The sequence below is a fragment of the Eschrichtius robustus genome, chromosome 2 (genome assembly GCF_028021215.1).
Source record: "Eschrichtius robustus isolate mEscRob2 chromosome 2, mEscRob2.pri, whole genome shotgun sequence".
Lineage (NCBI taxonomy): Eukaryota > Metazoa > Chordata > Mammalia > Artiodactyla > Eschrichtiidae > Eschrichtius > Eschrichtius robustus.
This window is the reverse complement of record NC_090825.1, coordinates 113,588,003-113,598,402: the sequence shown is the minus strand read 5'-3', so window position 1 is coordinate 113,598,402 and position 10,400 is coordinate 113,588,003. Positions and strand designations below refer to the sequence as shown.

Here is a 10,400-nt window from a genome sequence, read left to right as displayed (position 1 = left end):
CATGAGAACAGGGCCATGTGTGCTCCCCAAGGCCTAACACTCACATCTGAGGAATGGATGGATGAACGATCGTATTGGATGCCGTGTTAACGGCTGTCTTTCCCCAGACTGGAAGCCACACCAGGGAGGGGCAGTGTCTGGTGCGCCACTGCTCTATTCCCGGCAGCACCATCTTTGGATAGTTGGTCGCCTAAGTGAAATGAGTTCTCAGGCAGCCTTGGCAGTGATGTGGGGGAAGGCGGGGCGTCCCAGTCTCCAGGAAAGTGGGCTGCCTGTGGGAAAGACACTAAAAAAAGGCTCTCAGCTGCACTGATCCTGAGCAGCTCCAGACAGCGTGATAAGAAAAAGGATACTTAATGCTGTGCCGAGTGCTTTACAAGAATCATGTCCCTTCATTCTCGCGATGGACCTATGAAGCTGATGCTATGGTCATCCCCACAGACCATCCCTCAGGGCTTGTCGCCTAGCTGCTCCTGGTGGAATTTCCGTGGGAGGCGCATCACAGCCCCAAGAAACAGAAACCCAACCCTGTAAACACCCAAGCCAGCACACAGTTCCCATCCAAAGCGGCACACATTTCTTTGGTTTTATTATTACAGACACACCATGTCTCTACCACAACTGGGGAATCCTGAGCTCTGCGTGCCCTACCTACCCTCTCTTTTCTACCTGGACAGGTCACACAGAAGGGTCCAAGCTACATGCAGGTGCAAGAAATGTTTGACAGAGCAGTTCAACTCATAGCTTATAAGGATGCCATTTCTATTTCTCCAGCTGTGAAAGAGCTTTACAAAAACAGTGCCACGACACCCCCATGATGCTGGATTGCTTGATTCATGTTTTGTGAGCTTCAGAAACTTTGGCTCCCTTTTCCAGAGTAAGTAGCATAGGCAGGAAGTTCCACATTTGGGACAGGTCCTTCCTGGAAGTGAATGTCAGGCAGTGACATCCAGGTCTCTGCACGCAATGGGCTAACAGTCACGTTTAGGGGGAAAAAATTAAAAGTCTCTCTCTCTCCCTCCTCCCCCCACCCTCCCAAGGCTCAGATCTCATTACGGTGTACATTATGGCCCAGGTACATTGAAGTGTGATATTTGGTTTCAGAAACATTCAGTCTCTTTGGCAAACTGAGAGAAATTGGTGGGAGCTGCTGAAATGCATTCCTCCTGCGTGCGGTCCTTCGCACTAATGCTTCATCCTCTCTAATAACCGCTGATAGACAGGGGCTGAAAGAGAGATATTTGAAAGGTGAAAAAGGTGCAGGCTTCCCATGTCTGTCTAGGATACTGTCAGAATCACGAGCACGAGGGCCAAGCAGCCTTCTTCTACCATCCTCTCCTGCACAGAGCAGATGCTTTTTGGTTTGTGAAACTTCATATCTTACTCAATGATGTTCTGAACTGGGATTTTCTACGTCTGCCAGCTTGGGACCACGACCTCATCATGGGTTCCTGCCAAGCCCCTGTGCAATATTCCCAGATTCTCAAACCTAAAAACTCATATCAACCCTAAAAAGGTTGGCACTCTTATTATCTCCATCTTAGGGAGAAGGAAACTAGGTGTTCTGTGTCTGACCCCAAAGGCCATGTTTTACTGCACCATGGTGTTCTTATCTATAGACAGCAGATGGCAGATTTGGGCCTGCTTGGGGGTAAGACCCAAACAAGTCTACAAGGACTTCAAACCCAGACCAGACTTACCTAGTTTCACAGAGCTCTGGGTAGCCTGAAAGAAAACACAAGGTGTAAAGTTTTCTAGTGGATGTAATACCTACACCTGCTCATGGCAGTGGCTTTGCCCATTGCCATCCTTACTCAGAAAAAAATGGTGGGGATGAGGAAGAGGAAGGGGAAATGTGGAACTGCTGGGCCCCGGGGAGCCACTCAGTCAGTCGTGGCAGCCCCAAGTGATGACGTGCTAGCCCCAACCAAGGAGACTCTGAGGCGGACATTCCTGGGATGCCCCAAAGTCAGGCTTCCCCCCAGACTATCACCTGGAGCTTGCGGAGCTGGGATCGCACAGGGGGTGGCTCAGGAATAGGAACTCTGGGCCAAGAACCCTCCTCAAGGGGCGCGAAGGAGAGCCCTATGTCCAAAAGTAAAGGGACGTATTCCAGCTCCATACCTCTGGGTTAAAGACTACCTCCTGCAGGCTCTTCTGTGGAAATGCAAACCTTCTGTAACATGACCCGTATTCCCAAGGGGCTCCACCTGACCTGAAGGGAGCCTGAGTGGGACCCCTGGGCCCTGGGCAAGCTAGGGAACAGGAGGAGAAGCACAGAAAGTCCGAGAGGTTCTGAGAGGGAGGTGGGGCTGAGGCAAGGAAGGGAGGTTCCCCACACAGAGGGCCCTGGATCCAGCAGCCACACCTCTGCCCAGCAGGGCCCCAGCACTGGCCACGGCGGGCTGCGTCACGGAAAACAGAAGAGTGACTCGGAGCCCAGGCTCAGGGCAGGCCAGTCTGCTGTAAGGAAAGTTCAAGATGGGCCGCGCTTCTCGGTCAGCTGGATTCCACAGCTGTGTCTGTTCTTACGGCCTCCCCACGCACTGAGGCTCAGATGCCTCGCTTGGAAGGCCTCGGCTGTCGCCCACAAAGGAAGCAGGGCCTGCCTGGGTTCTTTTATCCAAACTCCACACAGGCCGGGGCTGAGGATGCCCCCATGGGAGTGGACAGAAATTACAGGAGAGCCCTGGGAGGACAGCCAAGGAAGACAGGAGAGTCCCCTCCATGAGCCCAAGCACAAGACCCAAGGCTGTTCAGGGCAGGGGCCAGCGTAGGCAGGCGTCTTACCCTGGAGAACGCGGACGCCTGTTTGAAGATATCAAGCGCAGAGTCTGCGAGTTCGTCCCCCCGTTCCTGAGGTCTGTTGGCTGCAGATAAAAGGAAAGGCAGCTTCAATGAGAGAGAAATGATTAGCGTGTCATTCATAACCACCAGGACTGAGGGGGCACTGTTGGGTTTTCTGGCTCACATTCTCAGATGAAGTTTTCCTTTATAACTTTCCATAACTCGTGGTGGAATTCGGCCCGTGGGGAGAGAGCTCAAAGAAAGGTGAATGCACAGGTTGAGAGAGGCTAGGCTCCAGCTTTGCTGGAGGTAAAGAGAGCTCACCCAGGGCGGGATGCTGCAGGAGGGGTGCTTTGACCCATGTTCACAGCGTTCACATGTAACAAACAACTGGGCTCTGTTCGAACAGGGCTAGGATAGCCAGGCAATGCAGCAAAGAGAAATCTGTCCTTGAGTTGCTGGGTGTAGTGCATTTGAACCAAGAGTTCCTAAGTTACTTTTCAACCAGACCCAGCAATGCCATCCAGAGATGCTCAGTCCACACGTCCCACATCATTCTCATCTTTGCTTACAGCAGGGTTTCTATCGAGCACCAACGGCTGTGTGTCGAGAAGGGCCAGCAGCAGGATGAGCGGGGGCGTGGTTCTTTAGGGCCTTACCCGGAGGCTGCAGGACACTGGAGATGACGTGGACCACGCCATTGGTGGCCATGATGTCAACTTCAGTAACAGGCTCCTTATTGACATTCACCACGTTGTTTTTCTGGGAGAAAAAGAGACAACAATTGTTGAACACCAAGCACGTTTACCTTATCCATTCTTAAACCTAGCAAATGTTTACTGAGCACTTCTGGATGCCAGATCCTGTGCTAAGTGCTGGGGATACTCTGGTGACTGGAACAAGACCCCTGTCAGCTACAGACCTTCGGTCTGGTAGACTCAATTTAATCCTTGTGTGGACCCAGCATGTTGCAATTTACAAAGTGCTCTTTTGTGTGATTCCCTTATCCTCACAGCAGTGCGTGGTGAGGAGGTCGATATCATGGCCTCCTTTAAGCTGAGCAGGTGGGACAGCTGGGAACAGAAGCCAGGTGTCTGGCTCTGGTTGAAGGGCTCTTTCCGCTTTTCCTCCATGCCTGGCTTCAGAGTTTCTCACAGGGTAAATCTGTCTCAGGCTTTCCTGAACGACCCAAGGGGGAAGGGGGAACTGGAGCCTGAGACCGACAGGACCCTGACACCCCAGACTAGGAGCTGGGAGATTCTCAGGTGACCTGCAGAAGTCAAACAAGTCATGCCGTCCCTGCCTGCCTTCCTGTGCTCCCGGGAGAAGCTGCTGAGCACAGGGATGGCTGGAGGCCAGGAGAGAGGTGCAGGAAGCAGAAGCTGAGCCAGCCACATGCTGCAAGGGTGGTCCCTCCACGGGGTGTCAGTGGCCTTGGCTGGTACAGCCAGGGAGGCCACAGGCAGCTTCGCAGAGCTGGGCTGCCTATCTGTTCCCTCTCTTCAAGGTAGGGACCCTCGGAGGCAGCTCCAAAGTGGAATGTGCAGAGTAAGGGAAGGTTCACAGAACAAGCGTCAGAAGAAAAAGCCTCCTGGGCTGGTCTGGTTCATGGTACAGCTCAGTGAACCCCTGGACTTGGGGGGGATAGAGTGGGAAGGGGATTGGGAATTGATCTTTCAAGACTTGTAAGTAACTATCATTTCCTTAAGGAAAGGGAGATTTAATAGCTTCTCCCAGATGCCAATCAGATGCTTTATTCCCCTGCAGATCTGGAAGTTCTTATTCCGGTCTAACCACAATCTCCCTTGATTTCCCTGAAGACTCTTTTTCTTTTCCTTTCCTTTTTTCTTTTCTTTCCTTCTTCTCTTTTCTTTCAAAATGCACTCAGAGATTCAAGATGCTTCTTAAACACGGAGTGTGTGTCTAATGCCATTCTAGGGACGAGGTGTGCCCTAAACCCCAGTGGTAGGGCACGGCCAGCCTTTTAATTGTTAAACATACTCACCGAGCTGACTTCCAACTTGTCGCCTTGGAGAGACTTCAGCCGCACCAGGGCCCCGATGCCTCCGCTAACCAGGATTTCATCGCCAACGTGGTATTTCAGGATGTTGGCAAGCTCCTTGGCGTTGCCTGCAGGTTTGTGGGAAAAGAAAGCAGAGTTAATCCTAAGGCTGGTAACTGGTGTGGTCAGGGAGGGCCCAAAGGAGAAGATGTAAGCAGTCACCCCCGAGATGGAGAACCCCCTGCCCAGGTAATAAGCACTTATTGAGCACCTACTGTGTGCTCAGCCCTCCGACCCACCATGTGCATAATGGTCAGGGGAACAAGACATATGACCGTGGCCATGACTCTACTTGTGCACTGGATGGGCTGCTGGGTTAAGTACACGCTTCCGTGATGCTGAGAAGGGAGTTAATCTATACTCCTCTGTGAGTGTGACTCATGTTTCCATGACTAAATATTTGCTTGGAAAGCCAGGGGCCTTTCCAGCACTGGCATCTGAGACATTTCATCATCAGCATGGCTCCCAATAGTTATAACACAGTAGTGAAATATTTACACATTCTGCCCTCAAATGCATACTTTGAGACGGCTGTTTCCTAAGGGAGAACTTAAAAGAGTCGACAGCTGCGGTCTGGAGGAGCTATGGAGCCGATGAGGTCAGGGCCGAAGGGGGGATCCCTCCACAGTGTCCCTCCTCGTCACGTCTCAGCATTCCTTCCGGCCCACGTCAGCTCCTCCACCCACTGGGGAAAGCAGCCAATTGCTCATCAAGGTGCACAGGCAGTCCCCAGATTAAGTGTGGGAGGCAATCTTAAGGCTGCCAGCTGCCCTCTCCTCTGCATCGAGGCTGCCCCTGGCACTCATGTTACCAGCCAAATGGCCGGGTATCCCCAGGGCTTATGGACGGCTATTTCCAGCAACTTGAAACTGAGAACAGAGGAAGCTTTAAAGTATTTTGGGGAGTTCACTTGGTTATGGACGAATCCACATGAGTGCCACGGGATGGAGCTACCAGGTACAAAGGGATTTCCAAACATCCACAACTTGGAGCTGGCAAGAGTTTCCCTTCCACCAAAGTACGGCCTGGAGGTGCTGAGCCAAGCCAGCCCCCAGGATGGGAGGGGTCTCCTTCTTCTGAGATCTCTAACATCTGGATCGACTTCTAACACGGGGATGGGGACAGGCTCCATGCCCCAGGCGTGCTGGGGTCTAATCCTGCCCGCAGGCCTGAGGGAGGGCGTGTTGGGGGAGCTTTGCCCAAGCCCTCCCTCAGCTCCTGCACAGCTGAAAATGAAAGGCAAGCCAAGCAGGCTTGGGACACCTGGGGAATATTCCCTTCCTCCTGAACAGAGACAGAATGGAAAGTTTATGTCCAGAATGAATGTCTCCCCTCTCCTCAGGAACATATGTCAGCACCACAGACACAGGCATTCATTTAGCAATAAAGAAAATTAAACAGGACACAAATTCAGTTCACAGCTGCCCGAGCTTTTTGTTCTGTACTCCAGAGCGGGAAGGGAGCTGTAGACGATTTGGGTCCCAAGGCTTAGCCAAGGTTCTTCCTCCTCCTCCTCCTCCTCCTCCTCCTCACCTTTCTGCACTGGGTGGATGTGTCGTTCACAGGCATGCATCAGAGTAAACACCGCAGGCCCATCCTACCTCCGCACCGTCATAGCCATTACCCCATTATCGATGGGGCACGTGTGCCCAGCATTGTGGGCAATGCTCATTTAATCCTTATTAACACTCTGAGCAAGGCGCTCTTACCACCCCCATTTTACTAATGGGAAAACTGAGGCCCAGAGAGGTTAAGCAACCTGCAAGAGGTCACTCAGCTGGTAAATGCCAGAGCCAGGGTTTGGTCTGCTTTCAGGTAATCTGGGAGCCCAAGCTCTTCACCACTAGATTGTCTCTCAAACATACGCAACCTAATTGCTCAGGGCCTTGATGAGCTTCTCGGTAAAGCTTTCATCCCGAGGTACATGTGATGCAGGTAAATGGCTTCATCAGCAGCTTCTCACAGGTCCTCAGGGGAAGGCATGCCTTGTTGACTGGGCTGGTTGTCATCTACCCTCAATTCCCTTCTACTCTTCTCTGCCTTGTTCACTGCCCGGGGAAGCTGACCACCGTGAAGTACATCATCCGGGCTCCCTCACCCTCCTGCGATCAGCTGCCAGGAGGCCGCTGAAGGAGGCCAAGGCACCTAGTGGCCTCCTTGCCATGGTTCTGACAGCAGCTGCATGTGGCTCTAGCCAGTGTGCTATGCTCCTCCTCCTAGGGTCTCCCTGGACCGGCCCTCCCCCCACCATCCCCTGCCCCCAGCACCCCCAGGCCTGGAGTGGTAAACAATGGGTACCATCACCCTTTGCTGGTTCCTTAACCCTGCCCACACCTCTGCAAATAGTCTTGTCATTAAATTCCTTTCAGTCAAACCCTTCATAATGTGCCAACTGTTTCCTGCTGAAACCCTGACCGATACAGTTACTTTAGAGAAGTTGAAAAATGTACTTAGGTTGGTCTTTACCCAAGAGTTTGTTCAGTTCTCCCGGTGGCAAGGCTTGGAAGGCTTCATTGGTAGGGGCGAAGACCGTGTAGACCCCTTCCCGGTTGAGGGCCTCGGTCAGCCCCGCAGACTGGATGGCGGCCACCAGCATGCTGTGGATACACACACGGAAAAGGTCACCTCCCTGTGTGTGTGTGAGGGGGGGTTGTCATTTGCCCAAATACCGCACCACTGTGGGTAGGTGGAGCCCAGAGCACTGGCATTCATACCCCTTGCTGGTTTTCATACAGACAGGGAACGATTCTGGTCTGCATCTTCTCTCCATAAATGCTAAGCTCAGTTAAAAGCCAAAAGTCAGTGGCCAGAGGCGGAAGGAGGAAGGGAGAGGTCAGTGCCATGGCTGACCCAGAGACTGGCTGAGCCCCAGGGCCCGAGGGATGTGATTCCGGGGGGTGGGAGGTGGGGGCAGAGGGTGGGTGGTCTCCTAGGCTCTTGTGCAGATGGCTGAATTCAGTGACAAGAAATGCTCGATGTCACAGCACCCGGTGGCGAGTGAGCAAATCAGAAATGGAGAGAGCAAGGCAAGAAAACAACGTGACATCAGGAGCCTGAGAAGGAAGGAAACTTCAGGGGCAATAAGCAGACACTACACAGAGTGAGACTCATCACGCGCGCAAAGCCAGGTGTTCTCAGCTTCCCTGGGACTTTAAAAGGAGAGCAGGATGTTTCCCTTGCCCTTCAGGAATACAAGTGCAGCCCCCTCCCTGTTCCCAAGGGTGTGAGGATTACACTCCCAGAAGCCACCCTTCTTCTCAACCTAAGTTTTCAAGGTGACCCTCGTCCTTTCCGAATCCCCGGCTTGGGAGATCACACGGACACATGGCCAGTGTTCACTGGAGCCCTGAGGAAGTGGGGAGCTCGACAGACAGCTGAGGCCACCGTCCTGCCCCAGCACGGCCACTTGCAGAAGCACCGCCCCGGGATGGGGCCGGTTACCTGAAGCGACTGTCCCCCTTCAGCACGTCCATGACGGTGCCCACTGGGGGGGTCAGCACCCGGTCCATGGTGAACAGGGTCCCGTATCTGCCCCTCTTGTCGTGGGCGGCGATGCAGCTGTTCTCAATGCACAGGCTCTGCACAAAAGAGGGGCAGAGAGAGGCCACGTCACCCCCCAACCCAAAGCAGGGGCCTCCTGATTTGTTCAGGGCATGTGCTGATGGCTTCACCCGCAGAGATCAGTGAATATATACGGGGCTGCAGCATTAAGACTAGGATTAAAGGATGTGTTTCCTCCAGGAAAAAAAAAAATAAAAATGGCGTTCCTTAAGGAAAGAACAGCTATAGAGGCCCCAATAAATGTACAGAGAGGGCCCATAATGAGATTATCACGTGACACGAGGGCCATCGACAATGATCAAATAAAGAGATTGAGTCTCTTCATTTATTTATTTAACAAATGACAACCGTCTTTAGCCAAATGGCGCTGGCTGGTCCCGAGCAAGGGCTATGTTGCGTTGTACTTCCTATTTGATATCCCAGGGTAACTGTTGGGTTTGAAGAGAGAGCAGAAACAGGAGAAGAGGGAAGAGAAGCTTTTGGACCAAGGAGGGCTGAGTGTCAGTTCAGGCAAGGTTTCTCTTCACGGGAGCTAAGAAGGATCCAAAACCTGCATCCCTCTCTTCGTTCATCACTCTGGGTTCAGGGTGGATGAATGCTTACCCAGCCAGGCCAGACGGGTGTTCAGTTTATTCCCAAAGGCCTCCAGAAAAGGAGGTTTGACTCTTTTGGCAAGACCCTCATTTCGATCCTTTGATATCAGATATTCTTTCTAAAATTCCTTCCTTCCTTATTAGAAACCAGTTCTCAGGCAAGCTCCTGCTTATTGAACACTTTTTTTTTTTTTTTTTAACACTAATATAGCTTGCATTTCTTGGAGCTGAGACAAAGAAAGAGCGTGATTTAGGACCCAGAACTTACATTACGGTAAACAAAAACTCTCAGTTTTTTGCCGCCCAGAGTTTCTAGGATCTGTCCGTGGTACAGATACTTGGAGGCCAGCTGATCTTTAATGATGTGGTTCAGAAGCAAATTCTTCGTCCGGGCATCAATTGGAGGGGTTCCATCTGCAAGAGAAGGCGTGGTCAGGTCCAGACAATGCAGCAGAAAGCCCGTCCCTCCTTCCATTTGGAAATAGAAATTGAGAAATCAAGCAAGGCTGCCAATATTCCTTAACATCTGGCATCTTCTGAGAATTAAAAAAAAAAAATGTCTAGATAACCAAGGGTGTTTGGAATTTTGCCCTAAGAGGGAGGGGTAGGCACGGACACAACTTGGCCCTTCTCTGCCTTCCCCATGGCCATGGCTCAGCTGTATCCTCTCTCTGACCTCCTGACTATCACACTGGCAATTGACCCCGCAAATAAAAAGACAAGGGAGTGCTTTGCTCTCCCAACAGATGCACACTCTTGAATTCTGAGGACAAGACTGCCACGTGCATCCTCTGCTCTACCAAACGAAATAGCAGAGCCTCTTCACTTTCTCGTGAGGTCACTTCTGCTTTTGGCTGAGCTGGGTGGAAGCACGAATGGTCCACGGGGAGCTGTAAATTGGGGAGGGTGCTGTGGAGGTGACAGCGGTGGGGCAGCTGCCCCCAGAGACAAACGCACAGGGATGCCTTCCCCACGATACCTTTGAAGACAGAATTCATGGGGGCCAGGAGAGTCAATCGCTCAGTTCCAGAGAGATGGGTGCCGAGGCCAGCTTGTCTGAAAAGGTCAACAGCTGTGGAAACATCGGACTCTGCAGCCAACTCAAATAGCGTCTTGGCTATAAGGAAGGAGAAAGTGGGTTCAAAAGTTAAAAGTACTGTTTTCATGTATCATTCGTCCATCCCAGAGCATGACATACATCAGCAGGAATGTCATCTCTTGAGTCAACAACCCCTCTAAACACTGCTGGGGCACAGCGGGTTTGTGTCATCAGGGGAATGGTCACCCAGAAAACCACACCGGTTGGGGAAGTGAGGTGAGGCTCAGTTGGGCAGAGGGCCTCTGTCCCAGCCCTTGGTCAGGGTCCTGTCCAATGCTGGGAAGGAAGAAAGCATTTG

The 10,400-nt window shown here is 52.1% G+C and overlaps 1 protein-coding gene across 1 annotated transcript in view; it reads right to left on the bottom strand.

Annotated features, from left to right (window-relative positions):
• Positions 1-572: 572 nt before the first annotated feature.
• The window catches only part of TGFBI (transforming growth factor beta induced), a 32,146-nt gene continuing 22,318 nt past the window's right edge, over positions 573-10,400 (bottom strand). The window contains exons 9-17 of the mRNA XM_068535931.1: positions 9,983-10,120; positions 9,272-9,417; positions 8,291-8,427; positions 7,316-7,446; positions 4,793-4,917; positions 3,447-3,549; positions 2,791-2,870; positions 1,701-1,725; positions 573-1,226 (exon numbers count right to left, since the gene is read on the bottom strand). Of these exons, the coding sequence (XP_068392032.1) occupies positions 1,186-1,226; positions 1,701-1,725; positions 2,791-2,870; positions 3,447-3,549; positions 4,793-4,917; positions 7,316-7,446; positions 8,291-8,427; positions 9,272-9,417; positions 9,983-10,120 (926 nt within the window). The 3' untranslated portion in view covers positions 573-1,185. The remainder of the gene's footprint in view (positions 1,227-1,700; positions 1,726-2,790; positions 2,871-3,446; positions 3,550-4,792; positions 4,918-7,315; positions 7,447-8,290; positions 8,428-9,271; positions 9,418-9,982; positions 10,121-10,400) is intronic.